We start from the raw sequence: 22,340 nt of genomic DNA on the forward strand, positions 1-22,340 counted from the left end.
TATGCTCTATCCTACAGTGTAGCTACTGTTAGGGGGCCTATAAACTACTCCCCGCAACTGACCTCTTACCTTTCCCATTTCTTATCTCTACCCAAACTGATTCTACATCTTGTTCTTTCGAGCTAAGGTCATCTCTTACTACTGTCCAAATATCATCCTTAATTAACAGAGCTACCCCATCACTTTTTCCTAGTTTCCTGTCTTTCTAAAATGTCAAACACCCTTCAGTATTCAGGTTCCAGCCTTGGTCTCTCTGTAATGGCTATCAGGCCATATATATATTTATTTCTATCTGCACCAACAATTTATCCATTTTGTTGCAAATGCTGAGTACGTACAGATACAAAGCGTTTAATTCTGTCTTTTTACCATTTTTGCAATTTCTGGCCTTATCTGCTGGTGCACACTTAAGTTTGTACTCTCTGGTTATCGTTACACAAATTGCTACCCTACTCACATGATCACTGCACCACACTATTCAGTTTAAAGCCCTCTCTACCGTCCTAGTTATACAACTTGTCAGATCACTACTCCCAGCATGGTTCAGGTGAAGACTGTCCCAATGGTACAGCTCCCACTTTCCCCAGTATTGGTGCCAATGTCCCATGAATTGAAACATTTCTCCCAGACCAATCTTTGAGCTGTGCATACATCTCTAGTCTTATTTACCTTATGCCACTTTTCTCATGGCTCAGATAGTAAGTCAGATTATTACCTTTGAGGTTCTGCATTTTAATTTAGCCCCTAGGTGCTCATAATCCCAGAGCAGAATTGCCCTCTGGTTTGAGTATTAAATACCACTTAGATGAAAAGCTTCAGTCGCCTCTGTGCCAAAGCTAAACTGACCACCATAGACATCCTTGACCTACAGTTTGCAGTGTTGTTGACCACTCTGCACCAGATTTGCAAGCCACTCTCAATCTCTTTAATCCTGCATACAAGAGACTTGACCTGATCTCGAATGTTGCCAAAATAAAAATAATAAGTCAACCCATACCTGATCAACCAAATATTCTACCTCCCATATATGTTGAAGGAGAGACTCTGGAATATGTTGAGCACTGGGCAGCTATACCTTGGCTGCCACCTCTCTCAAACAGCCATCATTGACGAGGAGATCCAGCACCAGATCAGCAGAACCAGACCAGCTGCACCAGCTCAGCTTTCTACAAACTACAGCAGCAAGTGTTTGACAACAAAGAGCTCCACAAATCAACAAAAATCCTAGTGTAGAGAGCAGTTGTCGTCACCACATTCCTGTACTGCAGTGAGACCGGGACATTCATTTGTGTAGTTGTTTGAAACAAATTGTTTGTGCAGGTATTGCAGGCTAGAAACTGGTCTAGGCGTGCTTTTGGGTCTGAAACAGACAAAGCATCTGGTAGAAGCTGAGGCTCAGCCAGAATTGAACCTTGAACCTCATTTTAATAACTGCTACACTTGTTGCACGCCTAAAGGTAGCTTGCTTGGTGCAGCAGGACCCATTTGGGAGGCCAATTGAAAGATTGTTATAAAAGTCAAGTTGTTAGGCAAGAAAGGCATAGACAAGGGTTCTAATGTTGGTGAGGAAGAGGTAGCGTCCTGATCTAAATCACCATCCAGTAACTCTTGCTGGAAATCACTTGTGTGCATGTGATCAGAAGACACTTTAACCTTATAATGTACTTGTCCCTTCTCTCCCCCTGCCCATTATTGGATTCATTCTGCTGGCAGAAGAAATTTCCAGAGGATTTCCACGGCTTTTGGAGTCTTTCCTCTGTCATATGTCAGTGCATTCGAAAGATGAGAGACAGAGGAAGATAATCGGCCGAGGAAAATCAAAAACTTACAAAAAGACACGAAGTTGCTGCTAAAAGGTTAGGGCTGTATGATATGTAATAATGGGCCTGTAGTGACACTTTGGGCAAATCTGCCCAAATTTAATCTTTCAATGCATTTATTTATATATCTTCCATTTAGTGGCAGTTCTAATTTTAAACAGGTTAATGACTGCTAAGTTAGTGGAAGTGAAATTTTAAAGCAAAGCATTAAACTTCAAAGCCAGTATTCCACAGCTTGTTTTCAGGCTACTGGTTATCTTTCACTGTTACTTCAGTATTTTCAGACTCAGGGTTCTTGATTTTGAATGGAGACCATTATCCTCTTGTTTTTTCACTTTGCTCTACTATAAAAGAGATCGGAAGAAAACTCATTAAAACAAAACCTTTCTCCCTCTTTGGTTCTATATGATAATCACTCCCAAACTGGGAGGAAATGGTGATAAGTTGGTGAGCTTGACCAAACCAAGCACAAGTTCTGAAACAGAAGATTCCTTCCAGAATCTTTTGTTAAAAAACTGTTTAACTTCATGAATGAATCCTTTTCATAGGTTGCCAAGTTAAGTGCGTGATTAGGAACTTTTATATTGATGCTGTGACTTCAGAGAGTGGCATTTGATTGTAATGTACTCTCCCCCTCCACCCACCACCAATTTTCTTGTACCTAAATGCAGATTCAGCATGTAGCTTCAGTTTAAAAAAAAAAGCACCATGTTTCACGCCTCAGACCTTTATTCTCAGGACCTTGTTCATTATTTTAAACTTTTATTGACAGCAGAAGTAGTGCATCTGCATTGAGTAGCTGACTGTCAATATAAAAGTGCCTTTGGGTGTGGTGCATCCATTTAAATAAATGTGAGAAATGACTGCAAATGTTAGTTTGTTATATTCAAAAATATAGTGCAGCTTTATGCATATGCAACTTTTATCATTTAAAACTTGCTGACCTTCATTGGAGAATTTTATAAGAGTGGGGGAATGGGACTGACTGGATTGCTCCATGTAGACACTTGATGGACCAAATGATTTTATTTCTTCTTTCACGGGATGTGGTCATTGTTGGCTAGGCCAGCATTTATTGCCCATTCCGAATTGCCCTTGAATCGCTGCCTTGAACCGCTGCAGTCCATGTGGCGTAGGTACGCCCACAGTGCTGTTAGGAAGGGAGCTCCAGGATTTTGACCCAGCAACAGTGAAGGAATGGTGATATATTTCCAAATCAGGATGGTGAGTGGCTTGGAGGGGGATTTGCAGGTTGTCCTTCCAGGTGGTAGAGGTTGTGGGTTTGGAAGGTGCTGGCAAAGGAGCCTTGTTGAGTTCCTGCAGTGCATCTTCTAGATGGTACACAGTGCTGCCACTGTGCATTGGTGGTAGAGGGAGTGAGGGTTGAAGGTGATGGGTGGAGTGCTAACCAGCACTCCAGTTTTGTCTTGGATGGTGTCACGCGTCTTGAGTGTTGTTGGAACTGCATTCATCCAGGAAAGTGGAGAGTATTCCATCACACTGCTGACTTGTGCCTGGTCGATGGTGGGCAGGCTTTGAGGAGTCAGGAGGTGAGTTACTTGTCACAGAATTCCTATATGCTAACCTGCTCTTGCAACCACAGTATTTATATGGCTGGTTCAGTTCAGTTTCTAGTCAGTGGTAACCCCCAGGATATTTATACTGGGGGGTTCAGCATTGGTAATGCCACTGAATGTTAAGGGGAGTTGGTTAGATTCTCTCTTGTTGAAGATGGTCATTGTCTGGCACTTGTGTGGTGCAAATGTTATTTACTACTTATCAGTTCAGGCCTGAATGTTATCCAGGTCTTGCTGCATATTGGCATGGACTGCTATAGTATCTGAGGAGGCATGAATGGTGCTGATCATTGTGCAATCATCAGCAAACATCCCCACTTCTAACCTTATGATGGAAAGAAGGTCACTGATGAAGCAGCTGGAGATAGTTAGGCCCAGGACACTACCCTGAAGAACTCCTGCAATGATGCCTTGAGCCTGAGATGACTGACCTCCAACAACCACAACTATCTTCCTTTGTGCTAGGAGGAGAGCTTTCCCCCTGATTCCCATTTACTCCAGTTTTGCTAGGGTCCTTGATGCAATACTCAGTCAAATACTGCCTTGATGTCAAGGGCAGTCACTCTCACTTCAACTCTTGAGTTCAGCTCTTTTGTCCATGTTTGGACCAAGGCTGTAATGAGGCCAAGAGCTGAGTGGTCCTGACAGAACCCAAACATAGCGTCAGTTAGCAGGTTATTGCCGCTTGATCGCACTGTTGACGACACTTTCCAACACTTTGCTGATGGTGGAGAGTAGACTGATGGGGTGGTAATTGGCCGGGTTGGATTTGTCTTGCAGGACATACCTGGGCAATTTTCCATATTGCAGGGTAGATGCTAGTGTAGCTATACTGGAACAGTTTGGCTAGGGGAATGTCTAGTTCTGGAGCACAAACCTTCTGTACTATTGCTGGAATGTTTCAAAGCGCTTAGCCTTTGCAGTATCCATTGCCTTCAGCCATTTCTTGATATCGTGTAGAGTGAATAGAATTGGCTGAAGACCAGCATCTGTGATGCTGGGGACCTCAGGAGGATGCCAAGGTGGATCATCCACTGGGCACTTCTGGCTGAAGATGGTTACAAATGCTTGAGCCGCCACCTTTTGCACTGATGTGCTGGGCTCCCCCATCATTGAGGATGGGGATATTTGTAGTTTCTGCTCCTCTTGTTTAATTGACCCTCACCATTCAAGACTGGATGTGGCAGAACTGCAGAGCTTAGACCTGATCCATTGGTTGTGGGATCGCTTAGCTCTGTATCGCATGTTGCTTTCGCTGTTTGTCATGCAAGTTGTCCTGTGTTGTAGCTTCACCAGGTTGACACCCCGTTTTTAGGTATGCCTGATTCTGCTCCTGGCATGCCCTCCTGCACTCTTCATTGAACGAGGGTTGATCCCCGGCTTGATGGCAATGATAGATTGGGGGATGTACCAGGCCATGAGGTTGCAGATTGCGGCTGTGTACAGTTCTGCTGCTGCTGATGGTCACAGTGCCTCATGGATGGCCAGTTTTCAGTTGCTAGATCTGTTCGAAATCTATCCCATTTAGCACGGTGGTCATGCCAAACAACACAATGGAGACTATCGTCAATGTGAAGACAGGACTTCTTCTCCGCAAGGACTGTGCGGTGGTCACTCCTAGCAATACTGTCATAGACAGATGCACCTATGACAGGTAAGTTGGTGAGGATGAGGTCGTGTAGGTTTTTCCCTCTTGTTGATTCCGTCACTACTTGCCGCGGACCCAGTCTAGCACCTATTTCCTTTAGGACTCAGCTGGCTCGGTCAGTAGTGGTGCTATTGACCTACTCCTGCTAATGGACATTGAAGTTCCCCACACAGAATACATTCTATGCCCTTCTATGCCATTCTATGCTCAATGCTTCTTCCAGGCAGTGTTCAAAATCAGCTGAGGGAGGGCAGTAGGTAGTAACATGGTAGGTGCCCATGTTTGACCTGAGGCCATGAGATTTCATGGAGTCCAGAGTTGATGTTGAGGATTATACCACTGTTCTGCCACCTCTGATGGTGATGCCTGGGACATTGTAAGGTATGATTCCATGAGTATGACTATGTTAAGCTGTTGCTTGACTAATCTGTAGTACAGCGCTCCCAGTTTTGGCACAAGTCCCCGGAATATTAGTAATCCTAAATAGACTTCGCAGGTTCGATGAGGCCAGAAGTGCCATTGTTGTTTCAGGTGCCTAGGTCGATGCCGGATGGTCTGTCCAGTTTCATTCCATTTGGAATTTTAGTGGTTTGATACAACTGAGTGGCTTGCTAGGACATTTCAGAGGGCATTTGCAAGTGGGTCTGGAGTCACATGTAGGTCAAACCAGGTAGGGATGGTAGATATCCTTCCCTAAAAGGCATTAGTGAAGCAGATAGGTTTTGACGACAATGGACGATAGTTTCATGGCCACCATTAGGCCAGATTTATTAATTGAATTTAAATTCCATCAGCTGCCTAGGCCTCTGGATTGGTAGTCCAGTGGCATTACTGCTATGCCACCATCTCCTGTGCCGTAAATGACTCAATGACCAAATGATTGCATTGTTCTTCAACCCCATTTTAGATTAGGAGATGATTTTTTTTCATTTCATGTTTCTTTCATGGGAACCTCTTTGAAATAAGTGGTTATTGGCAGTGCCAGGGTTGAATCATTCACTTTTTTTTGTATGCTATCAGTTGGATGATAATTTTTTTTCTGCCTCTTCATGTTCAGATAAGTGTTCATATTTATTATACCCTTTCGTTCTCACACTTCTTGCCCTACTATTCACTGTGGTAATTTTGCACATGTGGTTGGCAGCTGATGCAATTCTAAATTGTCTATTTAAGAAAAAAATATAGTTTAGAATTTAGTGCCTGGCTAAATCAAAACATGTTAATTAACAATTTTTAGCTGAAAGTTTTCACTAATATAAGGCAATAGCTGGAATTTTATTCCCGGCATTCCTGGTTTTTGCCAGAAAGTACGTTTTAGAAAATTCTGCAAATCCAAAGCTTGTAGAAAGCCCACTATAGAAAAAAATTAATCTCACCTTGAAAAATATGGATTAACCAAAGACACCCAGCATGAATATGTAAAGGCAACTTGTTTCTGACAAATTTGTCAGATTCCTTGAGGAGGTAATGGAGTTTGTTGATAACTTTGCAGTCTACATTATTATATATAGGAAGTTTTGAAAGATATTTGAAAAGGTTCCCCATAGGAGACTTACTAATTAAAATTAAGACACATGGGGCCGAATATTGCACTCTTCAGACGGGTGCGTGCCCGACCCAAACGAGCGTAAAAAGACGCGCGATGACATCGGGCGAGCGTCACACGAGGAGATATGTTATTAACATTTTTAAATTCTTTACTTTGTATTTTTAAAATTCTTCAGCTCCCTGAGGTACAGAGATGCCTCAGGGAGCTTTAACTGCGCGCGTGCACACTTGCGCGCTTATGCTCCTCCTGCCCCCACCCCGCCAGCACTGTTAATTGGCCAGCCAGCGTGAAACCCATGTCGGGGCTCGATCGCAGGTGGCAGTCGGCTTCACGACTGCTCCCAGGCGCGGCTGCCACACCTGCCCAACGAAGGCAAAATTCTGTCCTTGGTGACTCGGATTTGAGAATGATTAAAGGATGCTAATTGAACTGGAGGGATATATCATAGGGCTGATTCAAATTGATGCTCAGCTTATGGCAGAGCTGCTGAACGACTGTTTTGTTTCAGTCTCTACTCCAGTAGATGCTTGTGCCCCAGATTGAGGTGTGGTGGTGTGTTCTGTATTGAATAGCATTCTTAATATAGCGCAAAAATGGTAGGGTGCCATATCTGGATAATATTCAACCATTGATGATGAAAAGATTTGGGGCAGGTGCTCTATGACTGCCCAACCCCTCCCTTCTCCCTCTCTGTAGCTTCAATAGTTCAGTTGAGTCAGGGAAGGTTCCCTTAAAGTGGAAACTGTTCTCGGGTAATTTCTGTTTCAGAAAAAGGACAAATCAGAGCTGACAAACCTTCTAGCATCTTCCCAGTAATGCATTGATGATGAGAAAGGAAAAGGCACCTCATGACTTTCAAAGTAACAGATGGTGCACGAACATATGAGTCTTTTTTTTGAGGAAGCCACTAGGGTGGTGGATGAGGAAAATCCAGTAGACGTTGTTTATCTGGGGCTTCAGAAGGTCTATGATATGGTACATCACATTAGATTACTTCACAGGATAGAATCTTGTTCTATCAGTAAATAATCAGTAAAAAATTTGAAAAGCTGGATTTGGAATTGACTCCACAGCCAAAAATATACTTTAATAGAAGAGCTACAAGAATGATTCCTATCTTAAAAAACCTCAACTACTTAGATAACTCAAGCACCTTAGTCTATTTACTTTAAAGCAGTGTGACTTAGAGGTGACCTGATGGATGTCTGTAAGATAATTAAAGGGCTAGAAACATAGAAACTAGGAGCAGGAATAGGCCATTCGGCTCTTTGAGCCTGCTCCGCCATTCATTATGATCATGGCTGATCATCCAACTCAATAGCCTGCTCCCACTTTCTCCCCATAACCTTTGATCCCTTTCGCCCCAAGAGCTACATCTAATTCCTTCTTGAAAACATACAATGTTTTGGTCTCAACTACTTTCTGTGGTAACGAATTCCACAGGCTCACCACTCTCTGGGTGAAGAAATTTCTCCTCATCTCAGCCCTAAATGGTCTACCCCATATCTTCAGACTGTGACCCCTGGTTCTGGACTCCCCCACCATCGGGAACATCCTCCTGCATCTACCCTGTCTGGTCCTGTTCAGACTTTATAGGTTTCTATGAGATCCCCCCCTCATTCTCCTGAACTCCAGCGAATATAATCCTAATCGACTCAATCTCTCCTCATATGTCAGTCCCGCCATCCCAGGAATCAGTGGGGTAAACCTTCACTGCATTCTCTCTATAGCAAGTACATCCTTCCTCAGATAAGGAGACCAAAACTGCACACAATATTCCAGGTTTGGTCTCACCAAGGCCCTGTACAATCGCAAGACATCCCTGTTCCTGTACTTGAATCCTCTGGCTATGAAGGCCAACATACCATTTGCCTTCTGTACCTTGCGTGTCCTGCTATCCATTCTTAATTAGCACATTCTTTTAGATAATATCACCACCTCTTTGTTCTTTTGTCTGTGACATCTTTTGGTTATCTGCTCCTATCACTGCTTGCTTGTCCCTACAACCACCCCCCCACCACCACCCCCACTTCTCTCCCCCCACTCCCCCACCGTAAACCAGCTTATATTTCACCCCTCTCCTATTTTTACTTAGTTCTGTTGAAGGGTCATGAGGACTCGAAACGTCAACTTTGTTCTTCTCCGCCGATGCTGCCAGACCTGCTGAGTTTTTCCTGGTATTTCTGTTTTTGTTTTACCATTTGCCTTCTTTACCGCCTGCTGCACCTGCATGCTTACATTCAGCGACTGGTGTACAAGGACACCCAGGTCTTGTTGCACATTCCCCTCTCTCAATTTATAGCCATTCAGATAATAATCTGCCTTCCTGTTTTTGCTACCAAAATGGATAACCTCACATTTATCCACATTATACTGCATCTGCCATGCATTTGCCCACTCAATCAGCTTGTCCAAATCACACTGAAGCATCTCTGCATCCTCCTCACAGCTCACCCTCCCACCCAGATTTGTGTCACCTGCAAATTTGGAGATATTACATTTAATTCCCTCATCTAAATCATTAATATATATTGTGAATAACTGGGGTCACAGCACCAATCCCTGCGGTACCCCACTAGACACTGCCTGCCATTCGGAAAAAGGACCTGTTTATTCCTACTCTTTGTTTCCTGTCTGCCAACCAGTTTTCTATCCATCTCAATACACCACCCCTAATCCCATGCGCTTTAATTTTACACGCCAATCTCTTATGTGGGACTTCGTCGAAAGTCCAAATAAACCACATCCACTGGCTCCCGCTCATCAACTCTACTAGTTACATCCTCGAAAAATTCCAGTAGATTTGTCAAGCATGATTTCCCTTCCATAAATCCATGCTTACTCTGTCCGATTCTGCCACTGTTTTCCACGTGCTCAGCTATTAAATCTTTTATAATGGACTCTAGAATTTTCCCCACTACCGACGTCAGGCTGACTGGTCTATAATTCCCTGTTTTCTCTCTGCCTCCCTTTTTAAGTGGATTGCATCTCTATTGACAAGTTATCCCAGTTTAGCAGATTGGGGAGGACCACAAGGCACAAGTTTGCATTTTGTAAGAGTAGAAATGGTTGTTAGGTGGTTCTACTTTTCCCAAACCTCTAGATTCCCTGCTGATGTGGTGGATCTCTTACGCTCTGCATGCCTTGAAAAGGGAGCTGAACAAGTTCTTGATTGGGACAGAAATGACCCCATATGGAAGATAACTGTCTTTATTGACAACAGTTGGTCTACATGATCTCCTGGACTGGCTTTGATTTCCAGCAGGGGCTGGAGAGTACTATTTCAGAGTATTTTTCCCTATTGGCCCTTGGTCATTTCTTTCCTGCATTGCTGAAGGTTACATGGCTGGGGTTTGGGGAGGAAGGAAGAATCATTTAGTCATACTAGTCCAAACATTGTGGTATGGGGCAGGTTTGGTGGACAAGCTGGTCTTTTCCTACCTGTCAATTTTGTTGATTTGTATACTGTAGTATTCCCTAGGGGTCAGTGATACAGCCTTTGCTCTTTTCAATCTATATAAACAGACTAAACTTGGTTATAAAGGGCTCACTTCCTAGGGTTTGGAGCCATACTTTGTTGAATTATGTCTTCATGTTGGAGGGAAACTACTGTTATCTTCTAATGTTCACTTCGTGCGTCCATGTCCGGATCGAGCCTGTGATGAGGTCTGAAGCAGAACAGTTCCCAAACTAAGCATAGCTGAGCAGGTTATTGATGAGCAATATAGGTCATTTGTCAGCACTGTTGATGACACTTTCCATCAGTTTACGATGATTGGAAGGAGGCTGACAGGAAACTAATTGGCCAGTTTAGATTTATCCTATTTTTTTGTGAATAAGATGCACCAATTTTTCACATTGTAAGTAAATCCTAGGGTCATAGCAGCACTGGAACAGCCTGACTACTGGAGTGGCTAGTTCTGGTGTGCAGGTATTCATCTGGTGTATTGTCTGCAATGAAAACTTTCACTGCGCCCAATCAGAACTTCAACTATTTACGATCTATATTAATGACTCAGCTGAAGGGACGAACGTATTGTAGCCAAATTTGCTGAATTAGGAAATTCCTTGAAGAAAAGGATTAAAGTTTGGTTAGTGAAGTTTAGAGTCCGATTGGACTAGGTGGCTCATTTAGAGAAAATCACCAGCATAGAATTGGTGGATCAAATTGCCTGTTGTTTTTTTTACAAAGGTAAGTATAGCTTTCCTTTTTGTAGTAGATATACTGTTTCCTTGAATTACTTGATGTTTGAAATATATTTGGATTCTGTCTGAAAGTTTGGCTTAAGTTTGTAGCAACCTTTTATTTGTCCCCAAAAATTGTGATGCCAAAGCTGCTGTCACACCTCAGAATTTTCACGAAAACAACATAATGGAAGCATTTTCATGCTGTTTATATTTTATGTTCATAGAAGTGAAGATCTAGCTGAAAGTCTTATTCTGGTAACTTTTATAGCTAATATTTCAAAATAATATATTGCTGAATAATTCCTCAGAATGCACTTATTGGTAAATAAAAACCAGCAGGAAAAGCAGAAGCTCGTTGCATTACAACTCTGAGGTTCATGGCCTAAAGTCTCAAAATGTCAATCTCTAAGGCCAGTCCTTAAAATGTAATGATAAATAGTTGATCTCAATGCTCTTGATATTTCTGTGATACCTTGTGTAATGAATGTCAACAAAATTCTTTTTTCCTTTCACTCCATCCCTGTTACAATAAACCTGATATCCACAAAACCAAATGCCAGCCAGGAGCAAGAGATTTTGCTTTAGCTATGCTTTATTTTGTACTATTAGTCTTCCAAAGTGGCAAGCATGAACTTCAAACTTGAAGGGTTTGGAGGAGTGGTGAGTAGCAGGAGAGAAGATTGATGTTGCTCACTAATAATCTCTTTGCAGTGCTTTTAGCTTATACTATGTTATTCCTCATTAGCAAGTTAACTTGTGTTCATACTAGTTTTTTATCCTATCTTGTATATGGAATTTAAGTGAAGTTTATAGCTCTTTTTTAACTCAAATGGTTTAAGCTTTGAAAACCACTAAACAATGATTGAATGCCTTTTGCTCTGAAAAAAATGCAAAGGAAATATTCTTCACTAAAAGCAGCACAGAATTGTATCCATCAAATATTAATGGAAAATCTCTTTCTGAGACACCATCATTCATTTGAATTACTGGAAAGTGGTGCCCATGAGCAATCATCTCTTGAAATGTTACCTGACTAATGCACTTATATTTTCATTTAGTAGCATAAAGAATTTATAGTTCCCTTGTTTTTATTAAGAAAGAATGCTTGAGTTAACTCTGATGCTTTTTTTAAGTGTACAACTGTTAACTCAGGAGTCAAAAGGCTTTCCAGAATTAGACTTCTGCTGTAACTGGTAAAAGCCAAAAGTAGCAGCAAAACTGTTGGATATTTATCTTTATCTTTATATTTGTATTCTTTCTGTGCTAAAAGAGTGGGAGGTTGAATTAATTCTGAACTTCTCTAAATGTTGCCCTCTAGTTGTAGCTGTGGTTAGCTTCTGTGAAGCTGTCAAAGTTGTTTTTTTTCCTTTCTCTACTTCCTTGGAGAAGTAGTTCACTTTATGTAGAGTAATAGAAGTGTCACAATGTTATACTTTATTAACAAACCTAAAAATAGGTTTTTTAACACTCAGAAATAATTATTTAATTTTGCTATAAAATTTTCAACACTGTACCCTTTGGCAGTCCAATCGTCCTATTCACTACCCTGTACGTAACATAATTAAATCTAAATCAATTATGAACCTTCTTTCCTCTAAGCTTGACTATGTGTCCCCTGGTTCTAACGTTTGTCATGGCCTTGAAAACCTTATTGTGTTCAATTTATTTATTCTATAAGGATCTTCAATACTTGAATAATATTCTCCTGAATTTTCTGTTCTCCAAAGTTATTAACCCTGGGCTCTTCATCCTTTCCTCATAGCTCAAATGCCTCAAAGGTATCAGTTTAGTCTCCATTTTCTGCACTGTTGGAATGCCTAGATATCCTGACTGCAGATTTATGACCAGAATTTCATTTGGTACATCAAGTATAGAGTTTGGAGAGGCATAATTGGGTAAATTTATTTATAGCTTTGATTAGTTTAAGAAAAACGTTTTATTTTATTCAACTCATTGCTTTCTTTCTGCAGAGATACCAGATATTATCAATGCAAAGCATCTGAAAATCTTCAGGTATGTTTGCTCTGTATTTAGTTTTGTTTCTCCAATTTCCATCCAACAAATTTAGAAGTAGCGCATACGCATTGCACAACAGGGTAATACGCCTGTGTATGGCTTCTCATAAGTAGTTTTGAAACACTTAGCTACGGGTTAAAAATTACTGAACTAATATTTGTTTATTGTATTTGATGTAGTCTTTTGAGATCTCAGTTGACATAGATTTGATCCTCTAAATTGGCCATTTTCTAATTAGGTTAAATGGCCTGTCTTTGTAATGGCAGCAAATATGAAAAGAGTGAGGGGTAAAGTGCTTTATTGGGTATCTAATTGGATCCACATAATTGAAAATTTGGTCAAATGCATGAATACTTTGTCCCCCGCTTATCCAGTTTTGATTTCTACAATACATGCTGCCCCTTCAGCCAAAATAATTAAATGACAATCTTTTTCTTTCTGTAAATGAATAATTGTATGATTGGCTGAATTAATTATTGGATTGACATTGTATAGTAGTGGAAAGAAAATCAAGTGTTGATACAGAGTCTTATCATGCTTCTTGGAAACTACCCAGAGCACTACACATGCAATTAACTACTTTGATGTGTAGGCTGTAGACAAACATTGCAGCCATTTGGAGCACAGTAAGATCCCCAAACAGAGATGTGATGAATGTTAAATTAAATCATTATATTTGAAGGAACAATGTTGGTTGAGACGCCAGGAGAAGTCACTTCTCTTTGAAACATTGCTGTTGGATCTTTAGCGTGCACCTGTACAGATTGACAGGTCCCTTACGATTTAATGTCTCATCTGAAGAACCAGTTTTCCAACATGGAACATTCCTTCAGTCCTGAAGTATCAAACTAGATTATGCTCAGGTCCTGCAGTGCAACTTGAGCATGCACCTTTGATTTTCTGACAAGCCTGCCACCAGCTGAGCCAAATTGGTGCTTAATGAATAGAGCAGACAGTAGAAAGCTGGCTGTATTTTTATTTTCTTTTAATTTTTCTGATTCATGTTTCTTTTTACTCTCAAGAGAATGGGATGGAGACCTAAAAAAGCTTCCAAATGTGAAAATGAAAAAACTCTCAGTAAAAGATTCCATTTCTAACCAGAGAAAATGTAAAGAAGAAAATGGAGTAGGCTTGCAGAACGAGATGGATCAAGAGCATGTGTCAGAACATTAAAGAAAGAGAAACAAGAAAATGTCAAACTCTCATTGGGGGAAAAGTCGCTAGATCAACTATTGAGCAATATGATCCATGTGTTAGACGCTTGAGATATTCCTACTCAGGATATATATTCTCAAAGAAATGCACAGCAAGCCTAAGTATTGTATTACCTATGAAGTGGTTTCCTTCAGAATCTCAGACTAAGACTGTAATTTATTTTAATTTAGCAATTATCAAAAACTTTTTTATATTTATAAAAGAAAGCTGGTCTAGAAAGTAATACCTATTAAAACATGATAGTGCTAGCAAAACAGATGTTTCAAATGATCCTTTACCTCCAATCTGCTATCGTTGAGAATTTTTTAATCATTTCTTCCCATGTGATGTATTATGAAGAAATTTATTTTTCCGAGTTATGATTTTTAAACTTAAAAGTGAAGCTGCTCCTTCTCATCTCTACCACAATTTATTAAATGCTGGGATTTGTTTTTGCGTTTATACATGGCTTATTGTTAATTTAATAAAGCATAGATGAGATTATTAGTTTGCTCAATAGGAAGTGGAGAAAACCAGATAAAATTTGTCAATCTATCCAATAGCCTGGATTTACTGATTGGCATTACTGCGACAATGGAAACTTATTTATTGCTACCAGCATTCAAATATTGCTGATAGACCCAGGAGTAGGGGCGGGGCTGTTGTAGTGGTGGTGTGGGGGAGTGAGGAGAGAAAGACTAGACTTAAATCCAGTGGCTAAAAGAATTCTAGCATCATATCACCAGCCTTTTATGGGCTAAAGAAGAATAAGAAAGGGGAAGGATTTTCAGATGAATAAGAAATTGTCTTACGAGAACAGATTTTCTTGCAACATAATTTTTGAGCCACTGTATCCTGTATTTGAATTGTTGACTTGGTTTTGGCAGAAATATTTCAGCTGATTTTGGATCATGCACTTCTGTTGCAGTAAGATGAGAAAAATAAATTGAGCTCTTTCCTTTTTTTGTTTTGTCTGATAATGCTCCTGTGAAGTGCCTTGGGGTGTCTACTTTTTTAAAGCGCTATATAAATGCAAATTGTTAAAGGAAAATAAACCTAAAAAATTGCTTCTTTGAAAGGAAGTAAAGCTGGACTGATAAGATTCTTGTGAAATGGATGCATAAACAAACAAAAAAAAATGTACAATTTCTTCAGACCTTCTCACATGCAGCTTTCTTTCCAAAGAAGTTCAGTGACCAGTCTGCTTATAATAGAAAAAAGTTGAGCCATGATTGAAGTAAAAAGAGGGTGTAGGTGAGGGACATGTATTCAAACTGTTAAGGAGTAAGTGCAGGGCTGATGCCAGGAATCACTTATTCATGGGAAGAGTGATTAATATTTGAACTGGTATTAAAAAGTTGTGACCAGAGCTGTTACCATCTCCTCCAAATTCTTTCATCAACCTAGGACACATGCCATCAGGGCCCAATGTATTATCCATCCAATTTCTACATCAAATATATTCCTTTTCCATAGTTGGTACTCACAAATGCTCCATATCCTTCTGTAGTGCATCTGTATTCTCACTTTTTGTCACGTTTGTAAACAAAAGTATAAAGATAATGTAATATTTGCCATTCCTTGATTAATATCCACACCCTCCCCCCACCAGTTAGACTCCCTCCTTTATATTTGAATATGCTGTCTTTAAATATTTCACACTTTATCCTAATTTAATTTTGTAGTATCGGCTAACCTTTTATCTTATTACCTGGCAGCCTATCTTACCCTCCCATTTCACCTCCATGCTATACCATTATTCATTATTATCTTTTAGCATTGTTAGTCCTAATTATCACATGCAGCCCTTTTAAATTTAATCTCAACCTCTGTATTCTCCTCCGGCCCCATAGTCTTCTGAGATATCTGCACTTCTCTAATTCTGGCATCCCGAACATCCTAGATTTTAATTGCTCCACTATTGGCCAGTTCTTAAATTGCCAAGTCGTTTAGCTCTGGAATTTTCCCCAAACCTTTCCACCTCTCTTCCTCTCTTTCATCCTTTAAGACACTCCTTAAAAACACCTCTTTGACTGAGCTTTTAATCATCTGACCAAATAATTCCTTTAGAAGCTTGATGCCAAGTTTTGCATTATAATGCCCCTGTGAAATACTTTGGTAGGTTTAATTACATTGCAGGTGCTATATAAATACAATGTTTATCCAAAGCATTCTATTTAATGCAACCTCTTCAGCTTATAGGAATTTATTTTTGAATTTTCCCACTCCTACTGCTGAGTTATTTACTGACCTTTCTGCCTAATTGATTTGGGCCTCATCTTGGTGAATTTTCCCTGTTTTCTGCCATCCTTTAATTCTTCATTATCCTTTAAGACTGTTGCGTTGAAACTAGCTACACTCACAACATCTACTTAACCGATTTTATTTCTGAAAACTAAATCACAGAATTGCTTTTCTCTTAGGACAAGAAGAAGCCTGATCTAAGAAACAGTTCTGGATCCATTCTAGAAAATATCCCCACTTTGAACATGTACGTTCCCTTCACTCAAGTTAATCTTGGCAAAGTTGCTGATGTTCTTTTATATCACTAAACTATAAATCTCCACTTCTATTCCATCTGTTGTTGGGTGGGCTATAATGCACTAGATTGAATAGTTACATATTTTAAACACCTTAGTTATATCAGCCTCAAAGGAATATAAACTAAGTTTATGCTCTCTGTGCTCATAATTTAATCTTCCAAGGCCTGGTATAATTCTGGTGAATCTGCACTGGACACCCTCTAAGGACAAAGGCCTGGATTTTCCGTGCATGCTGATGTCGGGCATGTTCAGTGGCGTGAACGGATAATATGGCACCACAGGTTTCACAATGGTGTGAAAGCAGTTCGTGATTGTCCGCTCAGCCCGTTGATTGCAGGATCAACACCCTCACCAGTCAGCACGATGGCACACTCCTCAAAGTGAGTGAGGGGCCCAATGGGGCCGCTCCACCCCCAGTCTGGGATCTCTCCCTGCTGATGTGAGCAGGTTTATCCTGCATGTAAACACATGGAGAGAGCGTGAGCAGGGCACATGGCATTGCGTGGAATGTTTGTGTTGTGAGTGGCGCCGTGGACAAGAATGAGGATGTGAGCTCCAGAGGATATGAGCCTGATGCAGATGTGAGGCTGTGTGTGAGAACTAGTGGCGTTGTCCCTTGAGATGTGCGGTCCCTGTGGATGTGTGATGTGTTGTGAGTGAGAGTGTTGAAGAGCGAGTTACCCTGGTGGAACAGATGAGACCATTTATCCTGTTGTGGCACAGGGTGGCTGTCCTCTTGTAGAGAATTGGCGCTAACCACCGCTGCCACCTCCTCCAAAACCTGGTTGGTAACGCCGCTGCCCATCCTGCAGCCAGAGGGTGGTAGAGATTATTGGGGCGGGCCTCCACAGCATCCAAAAGGCGTTCCAGTGACACATCACTAAACCTGGGGCCTGTAGTCTTCTTGCCTTTCGTGGACATTTTCCCTGCAGCAGTCGTGGTCTGGAAGAATGAGATGTGTGCGCACGGCTGGACTTTAAATATGGCGCCCGGTGTGATGAGGTGATGACGAAGAGAGCCCGCCAGCCATCGAAATGACATGTTTCCCGGGAATGCATAAATAATGTGGCGGGTTTGAGACAATACAGTATGAAAACCCTCCATCACAGCCAGCGGGCAAAACGTCATTTTACCTACCCACTACCACACTTAGTGCAAATCTGGGATGATTTCGCCCAATGTGTCCTTCGAGATTCAGTGCCCCAAACTGGTGATCTGACCAAGGCTTTGTACAACTAAAAGAAAACTTCTTTCTCTTTGTGTTCCAGCACCCCAGCCCCTCCACCCTTAAGGCTACTATTCAAGCACTTTGGGGATTGGAGTGAAGCCCTGAGGCAGCCTGGACTGGCAGAGGATGAAGAAGTCATGGTATTGCCAGGAGAGCAAGCGCACACATGGAAGAAGCTCTTGTGTGGTCACAGATCAGTTAGACATTAAGCCCTTCCTGTTGATAGTTCCCTCTGGCCAGTTGCTGGTTGCCTTTTTGGCCACATGGGTGCAGTCAATGATGTCTGTACCTGGGGGAATCCAGCAATAGAGTTGAAACCCAAGGTCTTCTGTCCCTAGGAGGCCATGTCTGTTGTTAAATGAATGTGCTGTGCAGCTCTGGCAATAAGGGCAACAGTGGCCAGCGAGATGCAGTCATGTGCAGCTGCTTTTGAGATGACACTAAGATCCACAGCTGACCCTTGGAAGGAGACAGAAGCTAAGAAATTCAAGGTCATAGTGACTTTGGTCACTTGTGATCAGAGGTGTGAGGTCTTGGGTGATGAGAGCACAACTGTCTGTGGTCATCTGGCTGGAGAGCCACAGTCTCCTGCGGCACTGGCTCTCGGTTATATCAGGTAGCTACAACTTTGGTAGATCCTGTGTTGAGGGTTTTGCTTGTGTTGCCTCCCTGCCCCGCTTTCCTCTGCTTGTTCCCTCCTGCCCTTCCTGCACAAGGTAATGTCCCTCATTGCATTGGGCACAGAATTTGACAGTCGTGCCCCCATTGCAGCCTGTAGTCTTCCCTCTGGACAAGTGGCCACCCAATTGTCCTTGGAAACCTTGCCCCCTGTTCTTCTGTGACCCCATTAAAGGCCCGGCACTGGGTGGCCAATCTCCATCACCTGTGCTAACACCGAGGGCATCCCCTTAGCAATTGTCCAGGGCAGTTGGAGTGTAGCCGACTAACTGAGTGAAGACTTGGGGTTTGGTGATAGGGGAGTTTTAAGTGTTAATTTTCTTCTTAAATTTTGCTCTTAAAAATCTAATCTAGTCTGTAATTAGCAGTAACTGGAAAGTACTGTGTAAGCAGGCTAAGTTCGTTCTTTCTTGCAGTTTGGACGGGGTAAACTCACTCCCAGTTGTAGGAGCTGAGTAGTTAATTGTTTCCAGGACTGTCACTGACCTCATCTCCTCTGAAGATCTTCCCTCCACAGCTTCCAACCTCATAGTCTCCCAACCTCGGACGGCCTGCTTTTACCTCCTACCCAAAATCCACAAACAGGACTGTCACGGCAGACTGATCGTGTCAGCCTGTTCCTGCCCCACGGAACTCATTTCTTGCTATCTTGACTCCATTCTCTCTCCCCTTGTCCAGTCTCTTGCCACCTACATCTGCGATTCCTCTGACGCCCTACATCATATCAACAATTTCCAGTTCCCAGGCCCCAACCACCTCCTCTTCACCATGGACGTCCAATCCCTTTACACCTCCATCCCCCACCGGGATGGTCTGAGGGCTCTCAGCTTCTTCCTTGAACAGTGGCCCGAATAATCCCCATCCACCACCACTCTCCTCCGTCTGGCTGAACTTGTTCTCTCACGGAACAATTTCTCCTTAAACTCGTCTCACTTCCTCCAAATAAAAGGTGTGGTTATAGGTACCTGCATGGGCCCCAGTTATGTCTCTTTATGTGGAACATTCCTTGTTCCAGTCCTACTCAGGCCCTCTCCTACAACTCTTTTTCCGGTACATCGATGACTGTATTGCTGCCGCTTCATGTTCTCGTCTGGACCTGGAAAAGTTTATTAATTTTGCTTCCAATTTCTACCCCTCCATCATTTTCACATGGTCCATCACTGACACTTCCCTTCCCTTCCTTGACCTCTCTGTCTCAATTTCTGGTGATAGACTGTCCACCAATATTCATTACAAGCCTACCGACTCCCACAGCCACCTCCACTACAGCTCCTCACACCCTGCTTCCTGTAAGGACTCCATCCCATTCTCTCAGTTCCTTCGCCTCCGTCGCATCTGTTCTGATGATGCCACTTTCCAAAACAGTTCCTCTGACATGTCTTCCTTCTTCCTTAACCGAGGTTTTCCACCCACAGTGGTTGACAGGGCCCTCAACCGTGTCTGGCCCATCTCCCGCGCATCCGCCCTCAACCTTCCTTTCCCTCCAAGAAACATGATAGGGTCCCCCTTGTCCTCACATATTACCCCACCAGCCTCCGCATTCAAAAGATCATCCTCCGCCATTTCCGCCAGTTCCAGCATGATGCCACCACCAAACACATCTTCCCTTCACCCCTCTTGTCGGCTTTCCGTAGGGACCGTTCCCTCTGGGACACCCTGGTCCACTCCTCCATCACCCCCTACACCATCAACCCCCTCCCACGGCACCTTCCCATGCAACCGCAGAAGATGCAACACCTGCCCCTTTACTTCCCCTCTCCTCACCGTCCAAGGGCCCAAAAACTCCTTTCAATTGAAGCAGCACTTCCCTTGCACTTACCTCAATTTAGTCTACTGTATTCACTGTTCCCAATGTGATCTCCTCTACACTGGAGAGACCAAACGCAGACTGGGTGACCACTTTGCGGAACACCTTCGGTCCATCCGCAAGCATGACCCAGACCTCTTTGTCACTTGCCACTTCAATACATCATCCTGCTCTCATGCCCACATGTCCGTTCTTGGCCTGCTGCAATGTTCCAGTGAAGCTCCACGCAAACTGGAGGAACAGCACCTCATCTTCCAATCGGAAGGCACTTTACAGCCTTCCGGACTTAACATTGAGTTCAACAACTTCAGATCATGAACTCTCTCCTTCATCCCCAACCCCTTTCTGATCCCCCTTCTCCCAATAATTTATAATTTAAAACATTTTTTTAAATATATTTTTCTTTTCCCACCTATTTGTTATTTTAAAATTTATTTCCATCCATTGTTTTATCTCCATCTTTTAGCCCATTTTGATCCCTTCCCCCCACCCAACCAGGGCTATCTATCACTTGCTCGTCCTGCTTTCTACCCTAAATGTCACCATTAGCACATTAAATAGCTAATACCGCCACCGTCAACACCCCTTTGTCCTTTTGTCTAGCACACCTTTGACAATCTCTTCTTTGCCTCCACCTATCACTGGCCCTCTCTCCATCTCTACCTGTCCCACCCCCCTCAACCAACTTATATTGCACCTCATTTCTATTTTTCCTTAGTTCTGATAAAGAGCCATATGGACTCAAAACGTTAAATGTATTCCTCTCTACAGATGCTGTCAGACCTGCTGAGTTTTTCCAGCTATTTTTGTTTTTGTTGTAATTAATTAGCTAACTGGTTGAATCTGGTTACTGTAGCCCCAGTTCAGTTTATGATAAACTCAGGGTTCTTCTGTGCAGCACTGGCTAACTGAGTGAAGGCTTGGAGTTTGGTGTGAGGGGAGTTGGTTTGTTTCCTCTTTCTATCTTTCTCACCCCATAGAAATTGGTTCTTGCTCTACCACAGGGAAAGGAGCTAGCTATTTGGTGAGTTTCTGGTAAGTTCTATTCTATACCCAAGGTTTAAAATAGTACATAATTTGGTGGTAAAATTAATAAAATATATAAGAAAGCAACATAAATAAGTGATTAGTATAATTGAGTAATTATTTAAAACACATAAAGGATGGCAGGACAGGTGATGTGTCAAAGGCTGCAGCTTGTGGGAGCTCCTGGATAACATTGTGATCCAGGGCAAACACATCTGCAGTGTTTGTGGCTTCAGGAACTTTAGCTCTGAGTCATTGAGCTGCAGACTCTGCGACACATCAGGGACGGGGAAAGTTACCTGGGTGTTTTATACCAAGAAGCAGTCACGCCACTTAGGATAGGGTCTTCTGATTTAGTTAGTGGTCAGGGGTAGGGGAGGGTGTGACTATGAGTGAGGCAGGTAAGGGGACTCAGAGGGCAGGAGTGTGAGCCTCTGTAATTGTCCAACAGGTTTGAGGTTCTCTCAGCTTGTTTGGATGAGAGCATCAGGAGCTGCAGGGTGGATGAGCAAACTGACCATGGCACCGGGGTACAGGAAGCCATCCAGTTGGGGGGGCAAAAAGGAACGTAGTGAGAGTAGGGGACAGTATAATGAGGGGGATTGACACTGTTCTCTGTAGCAAAGAGCGAGAGTCCAGTCAGCTTTGTTGTCTGCCTGGTGCCAGGGTTCAGGACATCTGCTCAGGGCTGGAGAGGAACTTGCAGTGGGAGGGGAGCATCCAGTAATGCTCGTCCATGTAGGCACCAATGACATAAGCAGGATGATGAAGGAGGCTCTGCATAGTCAGTATGACAGGTTAGGCACCAAATTAAGAAGCAGAACCTCAAAGGTAATAATTTCTGGATTATTACCTGAGCCACGTGCAAATTGGCAAAGGACAAATAAGATTAGAGAAATGAATGTGTGGCTCAAAGACTGGTGTGGGAGAAGTGGGTTCCAGTTTACGGGGCACTGGCACCAGTATTGGGGAAAGTGCGATCTGTAGCATTGGGATGGTCTACACCTGAACTGTGCTGGGGCTGATGTCCTCGTGAGCTGCATAACTAGAGAAGTAGGGAGGATTT

At 42.5% G+C, this 22,340-nt stretch overlaps 1 protein-coding gene across 1 annotated transcript in view; it reads left to right on the top strand.

The window, feature by feature from the left end:
* The window catches only part of tma16 (translation machinery associated 16 homolog), a 48,864-nt gene extending 33,304 nt beyond the window's left edge, over window positions 1-15,560 (top strand). The window contains exons 6-7 of the mRNA XM_078540765.1: window positions 12,753-12,795; window positions 13,821-15,560. Coding sequence (XP_078396891.1) covers window positions 12,753-12,795; window positions 13,821-13,971 — 194 coding nt within the window. The 3' untranslated portion in view covers window positions 13,972-15,560. The remainder of the gene's footprint in view (window positions 1-12,752; window positions 12,796-13,820) is intronic.
* The last annotated feature ends 6,780 nt before the right edge of the window (window positions 15,561-22,340 follow it).

The sequence above is a fragment of the Cetorhinus maximus genome, chromosome 1 (assembly GCF_964194155.1).
Source record: "Cetorhinus maximus chromosome 1, sCetMax3.hap1.1, whole genome shotgun sequence".
In the NCBI taxonomy this organism is placed as follows: Eukaryota; Metazoa; Chordata; class Chondrichthyes; order Lamniformes; family Cetorhinidae; genus Cetorhinus; species Cetorhinus maximus.